At 41.9% G+C, this 27,444-nt stretch overlaps 2 protein-coding genes across 3 annotated transcripts; both read left to right on the top strand.

Moving 5' to 3' along the window:
• Window positions 1-1,741: 1,741 nt before the first annotated feature.
• b4galt4 (UDP-Gal:betaGlcNAc beta 1,4- galactosyltransferase, polypeptide 4) lies at window positions 1,742-8,617 on the top strand. Of its 2 annotated transcripts, XM_076751095.1 has the most exons (8): window positions 1,768-1,788; window positions 1,974-2,035; window positions 2,963-3,473; window positions 3,749-3,981; window positions 4,864-5,051; window positions 5,239-5,361; window positions 5,486-5,590; window positions 5,721-8,617. In XM_076751095.1, the coding sequence occupies exons 3-8, from the start codon at window positions 3,230-3,232 to the stop codon at window positions 5,848-5,850; spliced, it is 1,023 nt and encodes a 340-aa protein (XP_076607210.1). In that variant the 5' UTR covers window positions 1,768-1,788; window positions 1,974-2,035; window positions 2,963-3,229; the 3' UTR covers window positions 5,851-8,617. The 2 variants fall into 2 exon arrangements, with proteins under 2 accessions (XP_076607211.1, XP_076607210.1); XM_076751096.1 differs by lacking the exon at window positions 1,974-2,035 and having other exon boundaries at window positions 1,742-1,788.
• A 3,367-nt stretch (window positions 8,618-11,984) lies between these two features.
• arhgap31 (Rho GTPase activating protein 31) lies at window positions 11,985-23,486 on the top strand. The gene is made up of 12 exons (XM_076751386.1): window positions 11,985-12,516; window positions 15,085-15,187; window positions 15,675-15,819; window positions 17,367-17,449; window positions 17,548-17,655; window positions 17,826-17,968; window positions 18,079-18,286; window positions 18,434-18,555; window positions 18,899-18,955; window positions 19,330-19,965; window positions 20,069-20,217; window positions 20,400-23,486. The coding sequence occupies exons 1-12, from the start codon at window positions 12,417-12,419 to the stop codon at window positions 22,416-22,418; spliced, it is 3,873 nt and encodes a 1,290-aa protein (XP_076607501.1). The 5' UTR covers window positions 11,985-12,416; the 3' UTR covers window positions 22,419-23,486.
• Window positions 23,487-27,444: the final 3,958 nt, after the last annotated feature.

Genomic DNA, 27,444 nt, shown 5'->3' on the forward strand with positions numbered 1-27,444 from the left:
CCACAGCTCATCATGGAAAGGTAAGAGGGATTACTCAGGATGGCTTTGATCTTGTCCTTCTTCCTTCTCTCTGCCACTGACTCCAGACTGTCCGGTCCCAGCTCAACCACAGAGTCTGCTGGCCACGTCAGTCTTCGTGCTACCACCCCAGCACACCACAGCAAAGGGCAGAGCACCGTCTAGATCTGCATGACCCTGCTGCACAAATATTACATGATATATGAATCCACCCTTTCCACAAGCATCACTGGTGATACCACAGTACTAAAGTATTAAACCCTGCTCACATCAAGTGTGTTCCCTCCCAAATTCTCTCTTTAGTAAAATTTAATATAATTTAAAAAGTTTTTTCACCACACAAAGTCTCCTTTCTACATTATGTCTAATGTTTAAAAAATACAAATGTAATACAATCATAAAAAAGCTAAATTATGGAGCTTGTAAAACTGCAATTACTTGAATCACTTGAAGCATAGGATCAGGATAGATCTCAATGATACAAAAACCCTGATTGAAAATACCCCCCCCCAAAAAAAACAAAAAAAAACAAAAAAAAACAGACATGCTGATGGAGGTCTATGGGGTATTTTGGTACAGATCTTTCAGAGAAATTTCTCTGCTTGCAGCTTGCTTATCACAAGTCTCTGGCATCTGCAAACAGTGCAGGCCTATCTCACATGTTAATGCCATTCTCGCAATAGGCCAACACTACACAGTCATGTCCTCCTACTCAGTATAGAGAGGAGGGAGGAGCAGCTGTTGAAGTCGCTCTTTATTCGAATCCACACTGCCTGATTGTCAGCTGTGAAGAGACTAGTCTGTAACTCTTTCCTCTTTCTAATGGGAAGCTCTCAGCAGTTGAAGAAAGCCATTTTAAAAAAAAAAAAGTAGGTAAAAAGGCATTTGATGAGTACAAGACCTCCCACATTGCTCCACAGGAGGATGACATGCTGAGACATTCAGAATCATGGCTGACCTGAAGAAGGCTGAGGAGCAGCTGGACAGCTACATACTCTGTTTTTAGGAGGAAAAGACCTTTATCCTCAGAGCCAGTGTAGCCCAGCAGAGAGACCAGCATGTTGTCTGTGTCTGATCTGCAGGCGTGAGACCAGACAGACATTGGACCAAATAACCAGAGAGCATTGCATGATGGGAATAACAGATAACAGTAATCTCCTGAACTGTTAGGTTAAATATTATGCAAATCAAAGAGAAGCAAGGGACGAGCATTATTTTGAAAAGAACACACCGGAAGCACGTATACAACACATGAGCCATGCTTTGAGCTTCATCAAGCCACCCCAAAAAAGCATAACGACTTCCTGTTTGCGATGCTGCCTTCAAACCAAGCCTACTTAGGGGCTGCTGCGTTTGAGTAGTCTTAGTAGAATAAAATGGGAACAAATACATTGTAAGGTATCTGCTAAACACAGAATACATTTTTGAAAATCATTTGAAGATTATTTTGAGGACTAACGGTATATTATCCATCATACCTGCCAGCTCAAATGAACCATTTGGCAAAATATTCTCTCACCTATCTCACATATTTTATAAGCACTTGTGAGTTGATGGGAAGAATTTGTTTTACTGAAAACTATTTTCTCTTAAATACAACGGCTATATGTATACGCGTTTCCCAAAACCCCGTCTTTCACCGCGAAAGCTTTTACTTTGAAATACATCAAGCAGAAGTGGTGTGTATTTATGCTACCTTGACACAATGTTGTCATTCTCGGCCGATAACCCGGAAAACGTCAACTTGCGTGAAAGGTTAGGTCCAAACAAGTAAGTATTACCTCTCACGGCATATAAAGGAAGTACAGTATTTTATTTAATTGAAGGTCCTAAGTGTGTTTGGGCTTCACTGTACGCGACTGTTAAAGCTACGGTCTAGTTTTACTGTAACGTTGCAGCAGCATCCGCATTCGTCAGCTACCTAACATCGTTCATCGTTGACGTGACATCTTCAGGTAGACAGGACGCAGCTGCAGGCAGTGAGCCTGAGCAGAAGGAGCTATCAGCGCTGGTCAAGGTAGTATCCTTTCCGCTGTCTTCACGCGTGTAATTGTAGATATAACAGTGTTTTTCGAGCTTGCTAGCTTGTTAGCTTGTCACACACAGGGTGACGGTGGAAAAAAAAAAATAGGTTGAAAATGTCAAAGCTTTACTCTTTAATAGTGTCTCCCTGTAGAAATCATTATTAATTGGATAAAGTAACATTAGCTTCATGTTTGCTTGACGCCTGTTTGTAAAATGTTAGCAAACGTTATAATGAGCAAACGGATGTAACTGCCTTCACGAGCTAGGAAGCTGCACTGCTTCATTTAAGACCAGATGAAGTTTTATGTTTTCATGGTCACAGTTTCTGTAGTCTGTCAGTGTAGTTTGTTATATTAATATATTGTACGTTATGTTGTATTTGTTGAAAACTTAAAGCGATTAAGCATCAGAATCATCAGAAATTAAAGGCTATTGTAAATGAATATTTAGTTTTTTAAAATACTGGTCTGATATAACTGGTCATTGAACATTCACTGGCTTACATGAATTGATATTGAATATTAATCATAGGATATGTGATTAAGGTACAGGTATGGTACAAGTGAGGTAAAAAAAGCTGTGTAATGCGATAGAAAATGTTGTCAAACCACAGAGAACAAGAGGGGTGTAAAGTTACTGGGTGTAAAATTACCATTCAGCCATTCAACTTTCAATAGTGGGTAGCAAAATAAATGGCTCCAAACACAAAGGGACAAAAAAAAAGGATGCAGCATCTTGTTTTCTAAGATAACATTTCATAGGGTGTTATTTGTTGCGCGAAAAGACGTGTCACTCTAAAACTAGCTTGTGCCTTCAGGGTGTCGCTTTCCATGAGGTGACATGGTAATATCACAGTAGCCACGATGCAAACACGCCCACCCCTGCCTACAACAACTTTTCTCTCTTCATCTATTCACAGTTGTTGGAGAACTCAAGTTTATGGCCTCACCTCCTGAAACTGGAAATTGAGAGTTCAGCGATGGATTTTCACCGATAATGATCATATGATTGATTTACGGTGTCGTTCAGCAGCACGTTTCACCGTCATGGGAGGACTGATTAGTGAAGCTGCGGCTGGCAGTGCTTTGGCTGAAATGTCCTGCATGGAGGAATTATCCTAATCTAAAACTAACAGCATCTACAGTTGCCACTTTTTCTTGTCTGACATCAATACGCTTGCACAGCTATGGGCTTCTGTGTGTCTGTGGGCAGGATTTTGCGGAAAGGAAAGTGCTTTGTTCTGGTCCTTCTCTGCCTCTCAGTGCTGGCATGGATTGCAAATTTTTCAGGCGAAATTGCAAAATCTATTCAGGTGTCGTTCAACATGACACAAATCCCTGTAAAAGCAGACACTCTGAGGGATCACCTCACCAAGCATGCAAGCACTCCACCACTGAAAGTCAAATGCCCTCAGACATCACCATTGCTAAGTAAGTATTATTGTTTGTATTATTCATATTTGTAAGTACATCTTTTCAAAACATCTTATATGAACCTACAATTGAGGGATTGTTATATGTTTATCAGTCATAATCTCAAAATGACATGCATTTGTTGGTAGTATACGTTGCCTGTTCTGTATAGGAACATATAGGATGCAAAAGATATAAATTGATATGACGCAGCTGGAAAACTGTTCTAAATTGTTTATTCAGGAAAGCTCCATTTAATGTGTGCATGTGCTGAATTTGATAACTTCTTATAGAGGGAGCTGTGAAGCTGTCTTTCGAGCCTTCTCTGACACTTAAGGATGTGGAGAATGACAACAAAGGAGTGACTGAAGGCAAGTACGCGCCCACAGACTGCACGGCGAGGCAGAGCGTAGCGATCCTCATCCCTCACCGCAACAGAGAGAAACACCTCCTCTACTTGCTGCACCACCTGCATCCCTTTCTGCAGAGGCAGCAGATACACTATGGCATTTATGTCATCCAGCAGGTACTGCTCAAACTCATATGACATTGAAATGCAAAGATTTCCACTCATACTGAGAAAGTATTATGTGGAATCAGTGTTCAAATGCAGTAATTTGTAGTAATTCTTTCTAATGACAACATTCAAGCAGGCAACACGTAAATCTTGCAAGGAAAACCACAGGATTGGCTTACTGCCGAGCGCTCTGTTTTTTTCAGCGGTTTTCATATCAGTGCCGCCTTACTGGAGACTTCAAAGACTGCATGAAAGCAGTAAATCACAATCAGTGACACACCGAAACTGTTGAAACCGCAGCTGAAAACAAAGAATTAGTGAGGCAAAACATTTGCATGCCAACGGCAAATCCTCCGCGACTCAACAATGTGCTCTAATTAATGAATAAGTTCTCCAAGAAGAAACGTTTCGTATCAGTAACTTAAAGGCAAAATCACAGTACTTTTAAATGGTGTACTGGTTTAAATTATTGGCCTGTTATTTGAGCGCAGTGTTCTCACTCAGCTACATATTTTCCCAGATTAGTTGGTTTCTTCTTTGCCTCAGTTAATGAAATATTTTATAATATTCTGGTTCTTATGTGGTCCTCTGGTTACAAAGCACTTTAAACTCCCTCAGACTCACTTGCTAAGCAGTCTGTTCTCCTGAAATAGCCTGAATGCGATGACACCGCTGTAACAATGAAATTATTCAATAGCTGGTCTACACAGGTGGCATTAAATCATTTCTCTGAGTTAACTCCGTATGCTGACCCTCTTTGTTTTGCAATAGATGAAGCAGAATGACACGTCAGATACAACAGGAGAGCACAGACATTCACTCTGAGATTTAAACATAGTCCTGGAAGGACGGTGGCAGATTGTGATGTTTTTGTTGTCCTTTTTTTTAAAGGCTGGCGATACAACTTTTAACCGTGCCAAGTTACTGAATGTCGGGTATTTGGAGGCACTGAAGGAGTACAGCTGGGAGTGTTTCATCTTGCATGACGTGGACCTGGTTCCTGAAAATGATCACAATTTATATGTCTGTGACAAGCAGCCCAAACACTTAGTGGTTGGCCGAAATGTTACAGGATACAAGTAAGTATGTGACTAAGGAGTAAAATCCTCTAAGTCATGAATCAGCCGTTGAACTTTACATTACCCTTATGAACAAACAGTGCAGCATAAATGGAGGTCTGTCTCCTCAAGCTTGATGCTGTCCTGAACGCCCTGATATAATTCTTAAACAAAGAGCTGTTATTTGTCTGTATTCTTCCACTCTCAGGCTGCGTTACAAAGGCTACTTTGGAGGAGTCACGGCTATGACCCAAAAGCAGTTTGACAAAGTGAATGGATTCTCAAACTCTTACTGGGGCTGGGGGGGAGAGGACGATGACCTTCGCATCAGGTGGGCCAGGCAAAAGTGGAGGCAGAATTTAAGATTATTGGTTTTTCTTTTGATCACATCTGGAGTGGATGTCGTATTTTTTTCATTCGTTCGCTCACACATGTGGGTCTGCCGTCTTGCGCAGGGTTCAGCTGCAGAAAATGACGATTGTGCGTCCGCCCGCTGATATAGCTCGTTATACCATGGTGTTCCACAAACGGGACAGTGGCAATGAAGCAAACAAAGACAGGTCAGTAAATGAAGAGACGGGGATAATGTGCTGCAGCGTATTACAGGTCAATTTAAACGTCTGCTTCCTGAGTGGTGCTGCAGATTTCATCTCTTCTATTCACTTTTTTTGTTTTGTTTTTGCTTCCCAGGATGCAGTTGTTAAGGCAAACACAGCAGGTATGGAGGAAGGACGGACTCAACAGCTGCTCATATAAGACTTTGTCCATAGAGAGGCTGCCTCTCTATGTGAACGTCACTGTGGACATCGGTAAGCCATAGAGCTGAGATGTTAGACAGGAAGCCCTGCTCTTAGTAGAAAATCTACGATGGACTTCATACAGCATGTTTTGGTCACTGAGTGCAGAAAAGCTACATGTGTACAGAGAACATATTAAGCACACAAAGCGCACATAGTTTTGATCAGTTTACATTTTGAAGTAAAAGTCGGCCGGCAACTTTATCTTGGCACATTTTGGCGTACCATGGGGCCTTTATTTCTTTTCATTTGTGCCAGTCAGTGTTGTGTCAAAAGTGTAACACATTACCTGTTACTTTCATTTGAGAGTAATAGGTTTCTTTACAATATTCTGTGTATTATGATATATAATAATAATATTATAATATATAATATTCTGTCTGCACACATGCATACACACATCTTTTTATTATTAATTGGCTCTGGTCAAATAAAGAAGTTGGCCTATACATATTCCTGTGTTGTCAAAACATCCAGCAGCAAGACTTTGAGTTATTTATGCATATGCCTTATTATTTGCCTGCATGATATAAGACAGAAACATGTGTATTTTGTGTGCTTTAATGTGAGGTTGTATTGACTTTCTAAAGCCCCTACAGAACCAGGTATTGTCACTTATTTTTGGCTAATTAGACCTTGCCTCAGGACTGTCAGAGAGGTACAGACTTTGATTGATTAACAGCTACATGTGATGCCAAATTTCTGCAAATCGGATCCAAGCCACATTTGTAGGTGGTTTGAAATGCGATTCTTATCAGATTTCCACAGATGGATCTCAGTTCGTACGCTCTGGCCACTCAAATTGGACTTCAGAGTTTGTTCTGTGTCACTTGTAACATGCACGTGCAACGGCGTCAAATCCAGATGGTGGATCCCCATTTCTTACGCTTCTGCATCAGAAAGCCATGTTGCCAGCGTTCGCGTTGAATCCTAACGGTGTTCTGTTACTGCGGCAGCCCGTGCAGATAGACGCCAACAGTCTCCCTTTGAAAAACTAATCTGATTTGCCTGCAGCCTGAGCTGAGATTCATTGCTCCTGTTCCAACAGGACAGTTTGCACCTTGTAACATGAGCAGAGGTCTAATCAGCCAGATAACTGATAACACCTTTGTTGGTGTGCAGAGCCTGTTAAGATGAAGTGCATGTTTAAGTTTGATTCAAGGCTGCTTGGATGATTGATCGCTGCATTCAATGACAGAAAGACAAAACGTAACAGCAGCAGAGCCTTGAAATACTATTAGCTTATCACTTTTTCACAAACTAATGCCTACAACAGCCTGTTGCATTATCTGTAAAGATAAAACTAATCAATGTGAACATATGAATGAAAGCTTAGTAATCCTAATAATGCTAGATAACTGAGGGCTGGTCATATCAGGCCATTCAATTGAAACATGTTATTTTGAAAATGGTGATGGTTTGTATAGATGGTGGCAAACTGAGCGTCTCTTACATGAAACTTAAACTGGCTCTCTCACATGAAACGCAGCCTTATTAATGTGTCATTTAGACCTGTGCATTTCCTGCTTGGACGTGTCAAACTCTGCTGTGATTAAGGCCTTTTACAAAGTTAGTTCTTATTTTCCGCTCTTCGCACTTTGAACCTCTGGCTGCTCGAGAATCAGTAAATTATTGTTCGTATTTTCAGCTTTACACAAAAGACGGGCTCGGACCAACTGACTTTACTGACAGAACTTAATAACCGTTGATCATTTTTGGGAGGATCAGAGTTTTTGTAGATTTGCGAGCCTTAATGATGAAGACTTTTTTAAACCGTTTACTTTCCTTTATAGGCCTGACATGCTTGATTTTAAGTAGGGATTAAAGGGTGGTGGATTTTTATTTATTACTTTTTTTTATTCGTGTTTCTTGGTGTCTAGGAACTTTTGTCTATTTTTTCTTTTTTTTTTTTTTTTACTCAGCTTTATTGCAAACGAGGTCTTTACCTCAATACAGTTCCCTGTTAAAATAAAGGCTTAAAGGACATTTAGCATGTTTAAAATTATGATTGTAGTCTTTTGAGACAAATCAGCATCACCTTTTCTGTATCTGAAGACATTTAAGTTTAGAAAAATCTGCATACTTCTGCTTTGATCCATGTTTATCTGATACACTCATATCAAATTTCTTTGTTAACTTAAATATTGAAGGTAGTGTAGCTGCAGGTTTAATGCAACTACAGTATGTCTGACAGTGTCTGACCAGCGAAACCTGCTTATTTTACGACTGAGCCATGTTACTCTGCTACAATAACAAACATGGTTGTAGTTTACTTGAGCCACGCCTCATTATAGTCACAACTGTTAGACTGGAGCTTCATAATAACTACATAATGCTCTAAATTTCACACCGCTGCTCTGCACAGCTCTTCATAAGTGCAGTATGCTGTAGCCATTGTGAAGCTCTTGGATGAAAGTTAGCATTGGTATAGATATACATACAATATCTTTTTCCTACTGTGGGTTTCCAACATTTTACATGTAAAAAATATTGTAAGTGAAACAAGATAACCTGTGACGTCTCAATAAGATTTTCTAAAATGACCATAACCAAAAGATTTGTGATAATCTAGACTTTGTAGTTGATGAATCGTTGTGTAAACTCTAAAGCGATGCCATATTAACTCTGTGAGGATGTCGCTCGGTGGATTCATTTTGAATGTTTGAATGCTGACATGGGATGATTTGTCATGTTGTGTTCGTGTTGATTGTAGAGCCCACATCATGACAGAGAAGGGGATTATTTTCTTTTTAGAAAACATTTATAATAAACAATATTTTTTCTTATGAATTGTCTCATTGTTTTGTGTGTTGCAGGGCAAAAATCAACACTGCAGTTTGTTGTTTGTTTTATTTGTGTCGATCATGACTGCAAAAGGATCTGACAAGTGGATAAAAATATCAGTGAGAGCTGCTCAGAACAAATACTGCAAGTTGGACAGTTAAATCCACCTTCTTCCTGTGGATTTAGAATGACATAATTAATCCACTGTGTTATGTTACATGCTGTCCCACCAAGCCGGCCTGCAGTGCATGAATCTGACCACAGGGGGAGGGCGCAGTGTCCACTGTCAGAAAGCTGAGCGAAGAGTGAATTGAGCTCTCTTGACACTGTGAATTATCAAATGATTGCCTCAATTACCAGGCAATTTGCAGAGCAGTAGCCTCGGTACATCATGATAACAACCTGATTAAGTTTGGCTGAAACGTGGGAAGCTGTCACAGAACAAGCGTGTTCCTGTTTTTGACCTCAAGAATAAAAACCAGGGATTTGAACAGATGATGAGTTTGATATTTTGTTCCCTGGGATGTGAATGTGCATTGTCAATTTCAGAGGTGGTGGGATTGTAAATGAGAGTAATTGAGGGCTTGGATTAGGCTGAACGCTGTAGATCATTCAGTCAATCAGTCATTACAAGTTATTAGTTGAGGTAGTTTGTTTTTTGAAATAAGTGAAATAAGAAGCCATGACAAGTCTGTGAGTGTGTACCACTGACAGAATAACACCAAAACGAAACACCACACACTCTCAGTGAAACATGAACTTTAAAAGTCATTATCTTCAGTCAGCTTGCATCATTTCTACTCTGTGGCATTTAGCATGAGCTAAATTTTGCTGCAGATCTACTGAGGACATGAACTGAAAGTAAGAACAAGAATATTATTCACATAAAATGAAATGTCTTCTCAGCATAGACCCTTTTTTTTTTTTTCTACCAGTGCAGAGAAAGAGCGGGATATCTGAGGCTTTGTATGGACAATATGATGTCATCTCCTCTTCCTATGGCACAGAAAGAAGGCTTTGTCTTGTGGAGGCCAGGCCTGGTCATGTAGCTCACATGTGACATTCAGACTTCAGCACAAAAATATCAACTCTAAGTCAGAACACTGTGATCCATTCGACAAACCAGTCCATTCAGATGCGTTTAAAGAATGCCTGTGGTGCGTACAATGTGTACTGTTCCTGCTTTTAGATATAGTAACGCTTCTACGAGTGTAAGATTTCATTAGTATCTTTGTTTGCAGCAGTAAGGGGAGCAATAATTTATGGAAAAACAACACCTCAGTGCTTTCAATAAAATAGAAAATCCAGACTTCATTGATATTTCAAAACGTTTTGGGTGAATTCACGCACATTCATGCAAAACATTTAACTACTAGATGGAAAGTAGCTTACTTTTTAATTGATTAATTGACAATGTGAACTGATTTCATTGCGGTATTTCAGGGCAACCCCTGTACAGCAGGAAGATCCAGGCTCCTCTCTGTGCAGAGGCTGAGCAAGTTCTCTCTGGGTGCTTCACTTTTCTCCCACAGTTCACAGTCATGCAGGTCAGGCGAACTGAGCACTCCACAGAGCCTGCAGATGGGAATGTTTGTGTGTGTGTGTGTGTGTGTGTGTGTGTGTGTGTGTGTGTGTGTGTGTGTGTGTGTGTGTGTGTGTTTTATCAGTTACGCTTCCTCTGGGACATTGCATGCTGGGATAGGCTCCCCCAGTATACTGAAATGGAATAAGAAGGCAATAATCTGCAAACAGAAAAAAAAAGTTTTCAAGAGGAAAACATGCGAAAAGAAAAAAAAAACAGTAATAACTGGAATATTTAACTAGAGGACTTAAAGCTGCTATAATAAATATTTTGATACGAACAACAAAGGATTGCATGACTGCTTGCAGCTGACTGCAGCTTTTGGCAGCTCTGCTCAGAGTTTTCGGTCTGTTCGCTCATTGTTTTTGGTTTTCCAGCTTGCAACTTCAGGAGCTGGTGAAGACCAAAAACAGAGCTAAAAGGAGAGTAAATATTGGACTTTCATTCTTCAGGTGGACACAAACGCAACTCCAAATGAATGATAATGTGGCTCCATATTTGTCGGATGTGTGCATGGGCAACTGTTCACAAACAAATTTGTCATATTAGCTTAAAAGGTGATAATTTGTCAGTGCCGTTTTCATAGCTTGTTACCGCTGCACCCAGGTGGGCCAAAAAAAAAAAAAGGCAGATTATAACTATAACTATTTTAGATTTGCAAGCATTTTCAGCGCATATATATAGTTTACTAAGCATTTGAGTTTGTGTGTAATGTGTAAACATTTAGTTAAGCCTAGACGGGTTTTTGGAATCAGTGTTTTGTCACCTTTGTAAGTCAGTTTCTGTGTTTCCAGAGACTTTATGTCAAAAGTTGTCAAACATTTGCAGCAGACATGTAAAACTAGTTGGACATGCTGTTTGCTTCAGCTCTGGTGTCAAATTTGAATTTTTAATGTCTCCAGTAAATCACAGCAGTCGGTGTTGAAATACTTCCTCAGGGAAAGTTCAGTGTTTCACAGCTGTAAAATTTCAAACCTCAGTTTATGTAATTTGGGTTTTAGCATCTGTAATTTTCCGTGTGAAACTGTTAAAAGGATAAAAATATGAGGACCATATCATCACGGCCCGGGAGGTTTTTCGTGATCGTTCTCAGGGAGGGCAGGGATGTAACTGGATTACATTTACTCAAGACAGGAAGTCGCAAAGATACATGGGATGAAAACATGATCTGCTCTACAATTAACATCAACGCCAAACATTTAATACAGTCATTGATTATGTGTTCACCATGAGGCTGCAGTCCAGTTTGAAAAAGTAAAACATGAAACACATAGCTGCTAGTAACGAGAACCATGTGTGTCGTCCATCTCCTCACCCCAACCCCCCCTCAGTCTCCCCCCATTTCCCATCTGTGCCCTTCAGGCCCTCACTTCAGTCACCTCCCACTTCCCTCTTCCTTCAGAACGCGTCTGTTTTTGTTTTTCGAGCCCGGGCTCTTTGCACAGGAAACTGTATACATTGGGAGCATTCAGGAAGGCAGAGAGCAGCTTTCCCGTTAGCTCTGAGTTTGGGCACATGAAAAAAAAAGTGGATAAAAGAGGTCAGTAATTCCTAAACCAGGAGAGAAACAGAAGTCAGCTGTTCTCCTCCCCTCACTTCACTTCCCTCCCCTTTACACAGACTCAACATTTCAAAAATCCCTGCCACACCACTGCCACGAGTTCATCTCTAAACATAGATTATTTGACAAATCTCACAGCGGAAATCAGATTCAAAATAAAAGATGAGGGCTTTTGCCTCTTTTGATAGATGAACGCTTTCTCAGCTCCAGAGAAGCCAGTGAAAAGGGGAGACTGTGTGGAATGAAGGAAAAGAGGAGGAGATAAAAAGGAGCAGAGAGACTGGCTGGGGGTAAAAAAACAACAGGAAACCGACCGATTCTAATGCTGTTTCTGCAAATCTTTCAGAGATAAAGCAGCCGCCTGCCACGTCCCGGCGCCGCGGCGCTCACACCATGTCTTTTCTTTGATCGCCACCTGAAGTAATGACAATTTAAAGGACTTAAACTTCAAAATGTGACGTCACTTCTGCTCTCAGCCTCCTACAGTGTGGTTTGTCAGAATGCGAGCGGATGCAGACTTTTGGGAGCTGATTGCTGGGATTTCTATGCGGCTGCTTTTTTGACCTTCAAACTCAACCTTTGTCGGGGGGGTCATATGGATCGATCCCCGCGCTTCCACGGATCTGTTTGTTTGAATCATCTGGACGACTAACTGGAGCCACATGAAGAATAAAGGGACTAAACAGAAGACCAAAAAGAAAGGAAGTGAAAATGCGTTCGGCTGTGACCTGATAGAACATCTCCAGAATTCAGGACAAGATGGTAAATGTTTTATTTTGCTTTCCTTGAAATCTAACACTCCTTTACAAGCATCTTTTACAAGCCACCATTAAACTACACACTATTCCTTTCACCGGTTGTTTGACTCATACATAGAGGATAACATTTCTACTGAAAACTGAGCTTTATTAGTCATTTCCTTTATTATTATTATAGCTATCAAAAGCTTTTAAAGACACATTATGTGGTAAAATTAAAACAAAAAAGACAAAAGTGTCCCTATGTGACAAACACAGGCTTTGTTCCAAGTTTGTCACACATATGGATTATAGGTACACACATGTTTTACATTTAGTAAGGCCAATCAGTCACCCATTGGATATTTTAATGGTCATTTGTGACTCTGGGTGTGGCTCTTACATTTTTCATGTCAATTTCCTACAGTGACTATAGCTCCTATGACGAGTTCTGTGTCTGACAAAAGACTGGGCGGTGCTGCTGCTGCCTATGGATGAGAGAAAGTAATGAGCCAAGGGAGGAAAAGAATAGAAACAAAATGTATCATCAAATGTGTGGTCAGGTTGGTTGAGAGGGTTCTGTTCTTTTATCCCTGTGGGCTTTTTCTTTCCTTTCATCCTATGCCTTGTTCTTTTCTCACAACCATCATCTGTGAGTTTATTTTTGGGATCACCGTGATGCATCCAAAAAGAAAAAAGAAAAAAAAAAAGAGAGAGAGAGAGAGAACAGAAGTGTCCCACGTGCAGAGGCCCATGAATAGCCGCGGTGAGGATAACTTTAAGGAAGACCTGTTAGAGTGGACTCTCTGTAAGGCGGGGCAGTCAGGGCAGGAAGTGAGGGAGGAGGTTTGGGTTGTACCCCCTCCATCATGGATGTCCAGCAGACATATTGTGTTTTTAGACTGCATTAGTAATGCAAATCACTGAATACCACTGGAAGCTACTGGCTTATTTTGAAATGTATGTTAGCACGGTCTGCCCACATGGTCCCTGTGCAGAAAAACAAGCACAGTGTTATGTTCTGATTTTTTTTTTTTTTTATCCCACTTGCACAAAGGACAACAATGCAAAGTTGCATGCTGGTAGACCCACAATCAATCTCTCCAAATCTGCAGACACCCAAACATGTGTCCAATGGGGGAGGGAAGCGCTGGAAATACACACACTTAATCTTTTTAGTTGGCCAATTTTATAGCTAGGTTTTGTCAATCTGGCCCCAAAGCTTTAAAGACAGCCTGTTACCATAAAACATGTTTGTAAAGCCTGACAACAGGAGAGAGACTGCGGGCCTGTTGAGGATTGTAGCAAAGCCAACCACCGAGCTGCAGCAGTTTCAGCGTTTAATGGAACATTTAACATTATTGTAAAAACAAATAAGTTGCATCTGTCGACTGCGCTGAGGCTGAGTCACATTGTAACTTGAAATCTTCCTCACCACACATCATGCATGAGTTGAACTTCATGTGTTTTCATGAAGCATCTAAAAATTTGTCAAACATGTACTTCGCTGCCAGTCTACAAGCAGCAGAAATCTTCCCTCAGCACAGAGTGAGAGGCACTAAGTGAAGGCTGCAGAGTTGTTCATCATCCAGCATTTGACCACAGGCATGTCACTGAAAGTCCAATTAAGTCAAATAGATGAGAATGTAAATAGCAGATTCTCTGTGTCTGCTGTGATTACCGAGAAATGAATCATGACTGAGATTATTCTTCCATTTTGTAGAGGAAGAATTTTGTTCGCAGCATCTGGAACTGACGGTCTGAAAACAAGAATACTTTTATTAGTATTTTTTCATCCGTGAAAGACAGTTATGTCGCATTAACTACTGATTTTCATGCGTGAATATATCTTCTTTACTCCTGCACTGACACATGATTACTCTAATACTTAATATCATGCGCTGCTTAGAGGTGTAAAGTCAATTCGTTGGTCCATGTGAGACACAACAAACAGCTACAGGATCCAACTGAGATTAATTCTTTCTATCTGAAAAGAGTCGCACTCTTCTTTAATGTTGACTGTCTGTGTTAAAAAGAAATCCCCATGCAATCAAAAATACAACCCATCAATAGCTTTTTCCAAGTATGCTGATTTGCATCAGTTTTCAGTATTAGCTAAAGGGAAGACACAGTCAGAGCATGTGATTTAGCCCTAAAGCCACAGTAAAATCCTATTTTTTCAACTCGTGCAGCCAAACACGGTTGTATACAGAAGGTGATGTACTGTAGTTCGGAAAGCTGTGCACTGTGGGTCAGTGGTAACATTTCAAAAGCCATTTTCTATTAGAGGAAATGTCGTAAGTAATACCAGCTACAAGGACTGGGTGTGTCAACCTTCCTCTGAAACAAACAAACCATTTTTAACTTCCTGTCAAAGTCCACCTACAATCAGCGGCCCTAAGGAATAGAGCACAGACATGGTGGAACAAACCCTATACGTAGCATGAAGTCAACCTCGTGTGCATTGTTACTGCTCAAACATCACATTTGCAGTTGTTTCCTTCTCCTGCCTTTAAGAGTGTCCAGTGTGGAAGAGCTGAAACTGCACAGATAAGTTTCTTTAATGTGACTAACACGATTTTGTTGACATCAGTTCCTCAGGTGCTGAAGAAGTGTGCAGAGTTTATTGAGGAGCATGGGATCGTGGACGGGATCTACAGACTGTCGGGGGTCACCTCGAATATCCAGCGTCTCAGGTGCTCATGCAGCATGTTTCATGTGCAGTAATGCTTTTAAGGCAGGTGGTAAAATATATGATGGCATTCAAAAGCATGAGCGTTTAAAATTGGGTGTGCACTGTATGTGTGAACTCCACCAACATTCTCCATAATTATGGTGCGTACTTCCTGTTTCGATCAGCTGCAATTGTTCGGTAAGAACTGATGCTATAATTAAAATATTATCTCGTCATGCCCATAAAATTAGGTTAATGTTAGTCCAGCTCATTTTTTATCCATGCAGGCTGATAAATAGTCATTATTATATTTGATTTGAGCTACATTGTTTTCTCAGATTAGAATTGAGCTTGTTTAGCATTTTCTCTTTTTAGCATAATGACATGAGTCACCTGGATGTACTGCAATCTAACAAGCCACGTACTGCATACTTAACATGGGTGTTTGACAATTAAAGCGTCCAGCTAAGTGTTTGTGTGTGTGTGTGTGTGTGTGTGTGTGTGTGTAGGCAGGAATTCAGCTCTGAGGCGTGCCCTGACCTTACAAAGGAAGTGTACCTCCAGGACATCCACTGTGTGGGTTCCTTATGTAAGCTGTACTTCAGGGAGCTACCCAATCCTCTGCTCACATATGAGCTGTACAGCAAATTCACTGTGAGTACATTCAAATCACGTTCACAGTTTTGATGAAGTGGAAAACAAACCCTGTGAGGCCTAGAAGAGGTCTGACAGCAGATTTATTCTAAATTTATGCTTCGCAAACACTAATTAGTAACAGGCAGAATGGCAACAGCAGACGCAGTATTTATTCCACATGTTCCCTCAGTATATTTGTGCCAGCACCATATAGATCTTATTCATTATCATGTGTCATGAGTGTGACCTCATCTCTCTGCCTCACTGTTGATCAGCTGTTTTCGTCACGTCCCTGGTGAATGCAGTACCATTAGTGCTGTATTACATAATGACACAGACACATCCACTCCAGCTCAGTATGATGTATTGTCATTATCATTTTTGTTGTTAAAAGTAGCGCCTGCTGCCTTCTAATCATAAAAGGGTGGCCCTGAATGTCTTGTATGACAGAACTGATTGCCACACTGTACAGATGAAAACGTTTTGTCCCCGGTCCTTTTAGATCACAGGGGGTGTTTAAGGGTCGTAATGAAGCAAGAGCAAAAGCATTTAAAGCGCAATGAGATCCTAAAAATCGGTTCAAAATTTAACTGCCAACCTGTGCGGATAAACCCGGGGTGACGCGATCTCGACATTTAGGAGCACAGAGAAGCTTTGTTGCGCCATTTTCTGGCTGAACTGCCGATGTGAAAGAGAGTTAAGGAGCAGGAGGGAAGGGAACACGAGTACCATGCTGTAAGACCTGGTTCAGTTTCTGTGGAGCTTTCTGTGTACCTTGACGGCTAATTTGCATACCTTGGCATTCACATGCTGCTTGTGCCTGAAAGCTCCACGACTCCAGTGTTTTAGGAAAAATCCGCTCTCATATGGCATAAAATGAAAAATTAAATTAATAAAAATAATCCAGTTTCCCTGTTGTAGAACTTCCTTGCAAATTAGAAAGAATTATCTCACAACATCAGCATTTAGCCGCCTCCATTGAGTGCTTGATGATGTGTGCATTATTAACTAAAACACTGTTCATTTTCACACCTCTTATAACATGTCATTTTGAAGTAAACCTTTGTCCATCAGACATAAAGGCACAAGCCTGAGTAAGAGCACGCTTAAACAAGAACGTATGTGTGACCCATGACTAACAAATGCAGCAAATGCGCTCAGCTGTTTGGGCCTCAGTCACACATACTCCAGCATTTCAGTTTACATTCGCTCAGCAGGGATAGCTGGTTTTTGCAGGCCAGGAAGTCTGCAGGTCTATGCAGCAGGAGCACAGCTTTACCCTACAGTTTGTCAACACATTGATCCTGTTTGCTGGCATTCAAATTAAAGATCATTAGACATCATTTCAAGAGAGCTGCAGAGACCACAAGCATGAGAATTCATATTTTGGGGGTTGAGTAGCTATTGGAAGTTAAGTCCAATTTAGAAATTATACGGTTTTCTAAACCATAATCATGTGCTGAAAGTAAATAAACGCGATGCTGGCAAGGCACGAGCATCGAAATCTTTTACTCTTACTGATTCTAGATTCTTTTGACATAGAAGTCTGTCTGTCTTACATGCAGGAAGTGGTCACAGTGCGGGGGGATCACGAGAGACTCTTACACATTCAGAGGGTCATCAAGGAGCTGCCGACCCCTCACTTCAGGTGAACTTCAGCCCTTTTCACAGTAGTAAAGACTACTGGACAACTGACAGTCCCATTTTATGAATGATGTAATAAATGTGTTTGTCGACTCCCCTCAGGACTCTGGAGTACCTCACTAAGCACTTGGCCCACCTCGCCACCTTAAGCACCCAGACAAACATGCACACACGAAACCTGGCTCTGGTTTGGGCTCCAAATCTATTACGGTGAGTTCATCCTCACAGATGTGCTTGAAACCCTTGATTCATCACTTGTGATATGGAGGGAAATGCGTGAATTTGTGTACTAGCAGCTTTGGGAAAGTAGGCACAAATATATTTTTTTCCCCACGTCAAAGGATTTCAACATTTCTGATTTTCATGTGTTAACTTCTCAGATCTAAAGACATCGAGGCATCATCAGGTAACGGGGACATGGCTTTCCAGGAGGTGCGGATACAACAGTCAGTGGTTGAATTCATTCTAAACCACACGGAGCAGATCTTCAGCAGTGACTCTGTGCAGATCAAACCCAAAGAAGGTATGTCATTAAGAAGAAAAAGCACAAACAGCTTCTTTTGTTGGGAAATGGGTCGGGCTAAAACATTTGCTAATTTGCTATTGAAAAACTGACTTATCTTACTTCACCAGGACCAAGTTTGATGTGTGGGGAGAAGTACGCCACACTCCCAATCAGTGGTCAGAGTGGGCCAATGAAACTGATGAGCCTGGAAGAAGCCCAGGCCCGTTCCTTAGGTCCAAACCACCCTGTGCACAGAGAACGCCAGCGGGAGAACAGCTTGCCTGATACCAGCACCGCCACGCTCTACCACACCGTCATAGACATATCAGACAGCAAGTATGGCAGATCTGAGTTCAATCTCGACTATAATTTAAAAAGAGTCTGTGTTTGATGCACGATCACTGTATTTACTGTGTATTTATTACACTCAGAACAAGATTTGTGGGACAGCACTGGGCTTAACAATATCTGTTTATCTGTCAGGAGAAAGTTTTCTGGGAAATCAAAGAAGTGGAAGTCCATCTTCAACCTGGGACGCTCCGTGGACTCGAAGGGAAAACTGAGCCGGAATGGCAGCGTGTTCATCAGAGCACCCGGGATGACAGGTAGAGTGTAACACTGGGAGGTAACAATGATGAACCAGACACATTTAAAGGAAGCGTCACTCTAATGAGCGTCAACATGAAAAACTCACTTTACAGGCCAAACAGGGGTGATGAGATAATTCCTCAGCCTCACAAAGTTAACATACCTTGTTCTTTTGTGTCACTTCTTCAGGTTTGTAAAAAAAAAAAAAAATATTCAAATGAAACAATTTGTGAGGTAAAAATCACTTTCTGGTTGAAGAAAGAATTTTTTAGCTTTGATCTGTGTATTTTTTTTTTTTTATTTTTCGGATACTTAAAAATGTTTTGTCAAACTGTCATAATTTTGTTTTGTTTTCTACAGAAAAGGCAGCTCTTCGTCCATCCAGGAGCATGGAGTCCTTATGCTCCTTACCAACGGGTGAGGCTAAAACCTACGTATATAAATTCAATATATTAATTTGTAAGATACGGCCAGAATTTTGGTTTAGTTCCTGTCGCCTCCTGCAGCTCACTAGCTCACAGCAGCTGGTAGTGACAGCCAAAGATAGCAACAGACAGCAACAGTGTAGAGAGCAGCAGTTAGTGGTTATTCTAGTGAGATGCTGCCCGCTACTTGTTTAGAGCAACCTTCAGCAGGTGGCTGATTCTTACATATTGCACCTTTAAACATGGAGCAAAGTGAGGGTGATTTTACGAGCTACAAACTTTGTCATTGCCCCCCTATGAGATGGAGTTGTGGCATCAATTAAAGTTAACTAATATTCTTTCTCTTCTTTTATTGTTGCTGCACAGATGATGACGGAACAGGAAACAGCAGTCCCGCTGGTGGCATTTTTGTTCCAGATGTAAAATCCAGAACGCTGGGATCTGACTCGCTCTATGACCTCAGTGAACACGACCAAAACTGGGAGTTTAAAGGGAGCAAAGCTGGCGGGGCAACAGGTGGCTGGAGCTCTAGCATGAACCAGAAGGGGTCAGCAGGTGCACCTGTGCCCCCTCAGAAAACGCTGCCAGAGCAACTGAAGGTGTTCAAAGGTGATGACCTCAGCGGCTACAAGCCCACCTCTCCAAAAAACAGGAGGATGCTGTACTCGGGCTCCTCCCACAACAGCTCCTCTCGGCCCTCCTTCCCAGGAAGTCTCTTCCCGCTCGAGTCCTCGCCGAGGCATCAGCGCAGAGCCGTCAACATATCTGAGCCTTTTGCTGTGTCTGTACCCCTGCGCGTATCAGCCGTTATCAGCTCCAACAGCACGCCGTGCAGGGGGCACGCCAAGGACAAAGCATCTACTCTGAAACCCTGCAAAGAGAGCTCAGAAGGAAGCAGCGGCAGTGCAAAGAGCAGCGCTTTCCGCCAACTGGAACCCAAGATGCAGGAAGGAACAGAGAAGAAAAACACAGAGCAGCTGACCTCCAGAGTCCCGCCAGAGGGTGAGAACGTCTTTACTACATTTTAAAATGGCTTGTAACCTTCCATATTAAAGTCTTACATGTGTAACACGATGTGATGGAAACTCTTTTTTTTTTAATTTAGATGCAAGCAAAGAAGTGGTGCAAGAAAGTCGAGGCGGGACGAATATTTCTGAACTGGAAGCGCCGTCCCTTGCAAATGCAAGAGAAGGCAAAGATGCAGCGCCATCTCCTGGGAAAATACTGCACAACCAGTCCACAGCGAAGCAACTGGTAAACTGCTCTATTATTCAAATTCCTTCAAAGGAGTGAATACTGCTCAGATATGTGCCCGAATATCTTTGCCTCTAACCAGCACAAAGAGGTGATTGTGTGTGTTTGTTTTTGATATCAATGCTGGAATCATTTGGTTATATTTAATCCTTTCTGTTTGTTTATCCTTTATATTTTCTCAGGACAAGCGATCTTCTACTGGGAAAGAGCTGTGGTCTGACCTCTACCAAGAACTGAAGATAACTGAACCTGAAATCGACCTGCTGGACGAGACTTTTAAGCCTGTTTTCGGCTCCAAGAGTACCAGTGAGGTTGCGAAGTTGACGATGGACGTCAAGTCAAAACGAAGCCGCAGCTCTCCGTCTCTGTCTTTGTTATTCCGGGAGCAGTCTTTAAATACCTCTCTGAGTGATCATGCAATCGCCACTGGATCAGACTCTGCAAAGAAACAACCCTCAGAGTCAGACATTTCATTTTCTCTTCACAAAAGCACAGAAAAGTCTGGCCCTGCTGACATGGAGGATGAGAAAGAGAAGCATCATAAAATCACACCCTTAAACAAAGATGACCCAGCTTCTGCCAAACAGTTCCAGCTTCCGTTAAAGAAAACCTGTTCAGATAAAGTAATGAATCCTTTGATGATAGAGGATTCTCCAACAGCTGAAGGTTATTCAGGAGCAGATGAAGTTCCTCCAGGAGACACAAAAATGTCCTGTGAAGGAGCAAATAAGAGTATGATTCCTGAGGAGGAAGTCATCCAGAGGCTGTCAGTATGTCTGGAAGAGAGACGTAACACCTTGGAGCTGCCGCACCTCGACAATGACGACGGATATGGAGGAAACTCAGAGGACCTGGACTTGGTGGAGCCCTGGGAGGATCTTGGCACCGCCAAGCAGTGGGTTACCAGTCCTCTCCACTCACCTGATGTGGAGGAGCTGTTCAACCAGCTGTCACCCTTCTGCTCTCGTGGGGAAACTCAGAGCTTCGAGGAGGGAAAGATTTCATCTCCGTCACTTGATAATAACAAACAATCTCTCATTAAGAGCACTGAACACCTCTCAGGAAACATTCCCCAGACTACCAGCAGCAAACCAGAAACTAAATGGACGCATTTGCCGTCAGTACCTACACGGGTCAGCGTGAACAGCAATAACGCAACGCAACCTCACACAGGAAAGTGGAACACAGCAAAGCAGAAGAATACAGCATCATCTCAGAGGTTTTACAGACAGATGTCTTATGAGGCAGCTGCTTCGGAGAAAAGAGAGGAAAATTACTTTTCAAAACACAGGCCATACTCACTGAACTTAGACCTGGGGCCTCGATGCATCAGAGACATTTCTAATCAGCAGAACCGAAATTCATCAGAGTTTTCCTCCAGCCAAAGAGGACTGCTGACCTCGTCTGGGCCTGCAAACAACGGGCTGCCCTCAGAGCTAGAGCTGTTTCTGAGCGATCGGCAGGCGCCTCTACGGCGAAATTCAGCCCCGGTCAGCGTGTCATCGGTGCGGACAGCCTTCATGATAAAAACATGCCAGGCCAAAGCTGTGCCCGTCGTCCCTCCCAAGGTGCAGTACAGTCAGATACCTCAATCCAGGCACGAGAACGATTGTGACGCAGTGAAGGAACAAGAAAAGGAATATCCTAAGATGAACGCAGAGAAAAGCAACGCCGCACCTCCTCCGGGGATGTCAGATCTAAAGGAGGAGCTGGAGAATAAAGAGCCTGCACCCAAACACCAAAAACACCCAAATGTTGAAAAATGTGCCGAGTCTGCGAAGACCACGTCTACTCCAGAGCTGCCAGTCATCACAAGGAGACACGCGCCGAGTCTGGAAGTGTTTGTCGACTGTCCCAGACCTAACAGAGGGAACCTCCTACAAAGACCCTCCTTTAGGAACAGGCAGAGGCCTCAGAGTCTCATCCTGCTCAGCCCTCCTTTCCCCATCATGGACTACCCGCCGCCAGGAGACGACGGCAAGCTCCTCTCCTCCATCAAGAGCCTGAACGACACGTCGGCAGTGAACGTCTTTTCTAAAGAGATGGCGGAGAATCTCAGGACGGCGGAGGGGATCGCTCTTCAAAACAAAATGACGATTCCAAAAAGCGGACAGAGACTGGAAACGTCAACCAGCTGCTTCTACCAGCCGCAGAGGAGGTCGATGATATTTGACAGCAGGAGCCACAGGCAGATTGAGTGACTGCAGCTATGCTCGCTGACTCTGAGACTGTCTGCTTGTAAATAGATAAAGTATACGCAAAGTCTTCTTGTATTTGAGAGAGAGTTGAGGAAGCCATGATGTATGTGAAAGCCATTTAAGCTTGACTGAGATCTAGGGCTGCAACTAATCATTTTCAATTGATCTGCTGATTACTTGCTCGATTTGGCAATGAATTGCTTGGCCTGTAAAATATCAGAATAGTACAAATAGAAATTCTCATCAGTTTCCCAGTGGCCAAGCTGGTGTGTTCAATAACAGTCCCAAACCCAAAGATAATCTGTTTATTATCATGGAAGGCTTGAAAACAGCAAACAGGAATCAGGAATGGTGATTAATTTGCCGTCAATCGGCCGATCTATTAATTGACTCATCTTTTCAGCTCTACTGAGATCGATGAAGGAATGTTTTTAAAGGCGACTGAAGAATGACAGACATTTAGTTTCATGTCAGGTTACAGTAAATCTGAGATATGGGAGGCTGCCCTGTCACATCCAGTATGGTGCTACAATGGATAACTGCCATGAAAGATTCAGAGCATCAATCAAGCATTTCTAGGAAAAAGTAGCTCAACTCTTAGACGCTTTTTGCACAGTTTTCAACCACATCTCACTGTCATGGAGACAGCTCATTTAAAAGGCTAACAAGTGGACCTTGAGTTAACGTCTTCTGTCTCATTCAAAGGGGTTAGTTGTTTAAATATGTTCCCTTTTCATCCGTTCTTTCTAAAATAACTTTCTTCAAGGTTTCACTGAAGAAAACAGTCAGCGGAAGCTTTTTCAGCGTCTCTACAATATTTTAATGTACTTCTGCTTCTACGGCACACTAAGTTCCTGAAGAATGAGAACAAATTTTAAACAACCAAACACACCCCATGTGTGTCAGCGACGTCGTGATATAGTTGGATTATTTGAATTTAATGAACTTTCTACAGCCAGAGTTCAGACTGTATTAGATTATGACCTCCTACATAAACACTCATGTCTAAACTGAATTTATCCTCGAACATTCAGGGCTCTGGATACAGGAAGTGTCCAGTAAAGGTGAACAAAACCTTTAGAGGCCATGAATTTGATTATGTAGATGAAGATGGGTTTATTTATTCCTTTATTAACCGACTCTTGATTCTTAAGAAATATACTGTATGTAGCTGTTGGCTCTGTGATAAGCTGATGTCAATGTGAGTTTTTAAACTAATATTTAAAAGAAATTCCCTTCTCTGATTTAAATATATCACAAACTTAATTAATAGTATTTACCTGCAGAAGGACTTTAGTTCTTGTGTATCTTTATTTTCTGTGACTGCTTTGTATTTTATGGCCTTTTCTGATTTGTTGCTTGGTTTTTGACTGTCAGAACCAGCATTGTAGAAAAGCGTAAAGAGTATCTGATGTTATGAAAAGTAAAGTGGAGGTTGTGTGTGTGCACGCTGACTGTATTTGATGTGTTTGGACTCTGGTAGTGCTTTGAGTCAGATGATGGTATCTCCTGGTTTTTGTTGTTTTTTCTCTCTTTTTTGTTCATTTTACAAACACGGGATCTGATGTTTTTTACCGTTTGTGCTGTTTGTGGGTAAGCGCACATTGAACATAACGTAGTTTGGAGGCAGTTAAAGGAGGTCACAGTGTATTTTTTAAAGATGCAGATGTTATTGAGGTGTGACGCAGTGTTTTTATACTGTAGTTTGGATGGACCGGATGAATGATTACAGCATTTTATTAAAAAGAGAGAGATAAGTGTTTTTTTTTATGTGTTTTGTAATTTTTGTATACTGATTGATACTGAACATGACTGACTGGAGCGTCCGTATTCAGAAGAAAAACAACCAATTTTGAGATGAGACACATGATGAGTTTTGTTACAACATAAAGTTATGAGAATAAAAAGGTTGTGAAAATCACATCAGGAAATGGCTCTGCTAAGACATGGCTTTATTTCAAACATGCACAGTCGAAGAGTGTTCAACAAGTTATACCTGTTATAAAAAGTTGAAATAGTGCCTCCTCAGTGACAGTCCAGCTTACAGGACGGACGGTAGTGCCTCTATTTTTCCTCCTGAGAATTTCATAACTTACAGTCTTTCATAAAGCAGCTCAGTGAGAGTTTGTGAATGAGGAGCATTGAAAAGGCCCCGGAGACCAGGCTGATTCTTCCCCAGGTTACACGTGGTGTGGTTAGGACCTATAATGAAATGCTTTTTTTTATTCCTATCTGGGATATTTGATTATTCAACAATAACACTGCAGGCTGCGCAGTGAAAATGTTGTTTTAACAGTTAAGTCAATATTTTTTTCGTATTTTTTGGGTCGAAATTCTCCAAAGCATGGTTGATTACCTACCTCTGGTCTTTGCCACCAGATGACGCTCCTGCTCCACTCTGCGCATCTGAGCGACTCACTGATCCGCGGGACAAACAGACCGACCTGCAGAACACAATGAAAGCCTGCATCAGGTACACGAAGTGCTCCAAGTACTTGACACACACACTGTGGCCGAGCAGCGACACTTGTCTCGTCACCAGCACCGCTCTGTGAAACACGCTCCAATATGTCCTGCGCCTGCGTGTGCGCGGTGGGCGTGCGTGTAGTTTGCCTTCGCCAAAGAACTTGCACTTGCCCCTGTCTCTGTCCAAAATAACTTCTTACTTAAAACTGCGTATTGCAAAAGTACAATAAAGTCAAATCGCTGCCACACCGCAGTCATTCACTGCATCATTCATTGTATAAATCAACGACGTGCAGCTTGCTAAAATGCACAATAACACAATGCATCAGGATACATACAGTGTTTGTTTTAAATAAGGAATAGAGCTCAGTAGTGTGCATGGTGCAACAGTCACAAGATTGCTTTTTGTTGTTACCTCAATGAGCAGGTAGGTCTCTTATTCACACTTTTCTCTACTGAGTCTAATACACGTTAACGCGTGGACTGATTGAAGGTGACAGTGGTCAAACGATGGCACAAAAAGTCCACCGTAGCTTTACCCAAACTTCATATTTTGACCCAAATTCCATTCAGAGGCATTCATTTCGGAGCCGCGGTAGCGCTTGCAGAGGTCACTTCCATGTCTGCGCAGTTCATTATTTGCCGACCTTTGACACTGCTTGTGTATGGGCCGAGAAGTAAAAAGGCGCATTCTGAGCACACTGAAAAAGGCAAGCAGAGCACGGTGCGCGCCTGGAATACTCAATTAGAGAGGGGGGGGGGGGGACTGAGGAAGAGTGAAGCTGCGTGCCAGTCCTTCATCTTACATTACTGATTAGCTGTTAAACAGATTATATCCAGCTGAATGGCTTCAAATGTTGCAGCAGAAACAGCCGGAGTTCAAGGCAATGGCGAGCTGTTTCCTTCCCCTCTGCTTCAGCGGGCTGAACACACTGTCACCACTAACAGCTCCATAATGAAACATGTTGCTCTTCCATTTTTCCAATTCTGGTCGCAGCAGTTTAAAAAAAAGAAAGAAAAAAAAAAACTGAAACTGCGACTGAAACTGTTTCCAGTCCATTGTTGCTGGTCGAGCCGTTTGGATGACTAAATATTGCAGAAAATACCTGATATAAAAGCTGTAAACAGAATTAATATTTAGCTGCCTTCACAATATAAATGTAAATGTAAAACCTTTGCCATTTTCAGTTCACGCAAACATGTTCACATTTCTACAGCCCATTATATCAGTGTCTTCAAACAGGTTATTTATTAGCAAAAAGCAGCAGCACGCAAAATTAAAAAAAACGGCATCACACATCAAAAAGTAATGAAATGTGGAGATAAAAGCGCATTCAGCCATTAAATGCTTGTTAAAAAAAATAACCTCTTCAAAATAGTCTCCCCTCTTCCAACAATAACTCAGTACTCTGCATTTGCAAGCGAGGTTGGAAGGCTGGAACAGCAGGCATTTGTCCTTTAAAAGTGAGTAAACAAACGCTTTATAAACGCACAGAAGTGTTTAAATGTTTATGAGCTATGTCATGAAAGTTAACAGGTCAACATATTTACTTTCCTATACACATTTACTAAGCTGGATAAGTTTAAAATAGTTGAATGTGCAGTGCCACAGCAAGCCACGCGGGTCCAAAAGAGCTCTCATTGAGAAGCCACGTGTCCGTTTCCAAAGCCTCTCCAACTTAACCACCTCCTTTGTACGACTAACCCACATCGGCAGCGTCCCTCCACATAAAGGGATTTGCAATTTCAAGATATTTCAGCTTAAATGTTTTTGACAGTTCCCTCGCTTTTACCTCGGCTTGGTTATTTTAACTGTGCCAAATGGGTCACCTTGGGTTGCTGTCTGCGCGCAAAGGGCTTTTGCGCGCATTCAGTCTGAATTTTTTCCAACTTTCCTTGACGGGGAAACCAGCTGCTGGTCGTGAAAAGACGGCTTATTAATTGTCCTTTGTCATGCAGAATTGCTTGATTTCTAAAGAAACGTACAAAGGCTCTTTTTCAGGATTCAAGTATTTTGTTTCGTGCGTATTTTCAAACCATCGAATCAGCTGCAGCGCCGCGCCGTCTACCAGACTCTCAGGTACTGACTGCCTGCTCCCTTTGTCCCCTTTTAATGCTGTTGTAAATCGTGCAGACTGATTTGTTACAAGCTGTTCTTTTAATCTGATAGATAAGAGACATGTCAAAGAAAAGCCGTAAATAAAAAATTAGCCAGAATAAAGACAAGGGCGAGTCTGCTAGATGGGCGCCTGTTGACTCAAGCGGCTCTCCAGCGTCAGGGGAGCCCTCTCCTCAGCTCCGTCAAGGTTACGTCCACAATTCCCTTTTATTCTTTTTAAAAAGACACCGTAGTCCTTTTTGCTTCAATGAATTGATCGGCACAAAATTAAGAATAAATAAATTGAGCATTTGGAGCACCGAGCGTATAAGCTCCCCCAGGGCGCATACCCCCGGGCTATTGAATGGATAAAGGGCGCTTTGCAGAGGACGTTGTGAGCAAAATGGGGCTCTTTGGTGCAATTAACAAAATAGTCTAATCCCATATCTTAACAAATGCAAATAT

The sequence above is a fragment of the Chaetodon auriga genome, chromosome 15 (genome assembly GCF_051107435.1).
Source record: "Chaetodon auriga isolate fChaAug3 chromosome 15, fChaAug3.hap1, whole genome shotgun sequence".
NCBI lineage: Eukaryota > Metazoa > Chordata > Actinopteri > Chaetodontiformes > Chaetodontidae > Chaetodon > Chaetodon auriga.

Bases quoted from the DNA above. Each gene is read 5' to 3' on its own strand.
- b4galt4 (XM_076751096.1), top strand. From the start codon at position 3,230: ATGGGCTTCTGTGTGTCTGTGGGCAGGATTTTGCGGAAAGGAAAGTGC. The intron at 5,362-5,485 runs GTGGGCCAGGCA...CGTCTTGCGCAG, and splicing joins GACGATGACCTTCGCATCAG to GGTTCAGCTGCAGAAAATGA. The intron at 5,591-5,720 runs GTCAGTAAATGA...TTTGCTTCCCAG, and splicing joins AATGAAGCAAACAAAGACAG to GATGCAGTTGTTAAGGCAAA.
- arhgap31 (XM_076751386.1), top strand. From the start codon at position 12,417: ATGAAGAATAAAGGGACTAAACAGAAGACCAAAAAGAAAGGAAGTGAA. The intron at 17,969-18,078 runs GTATGTCATTAA...TTACTTCACCAG, and splicing joins GCAGATCAAACCCAAAGAAG to GACCAAGTTTGATGTGTGGG. The intron at 19,966-20,068 runs GTGAGAACGTCT...TTTTTAATTTAG, and splicing joins CTCCAGAGTCCCGCCAGAGG to ATGCAAGCAAAGAAGTGGTG.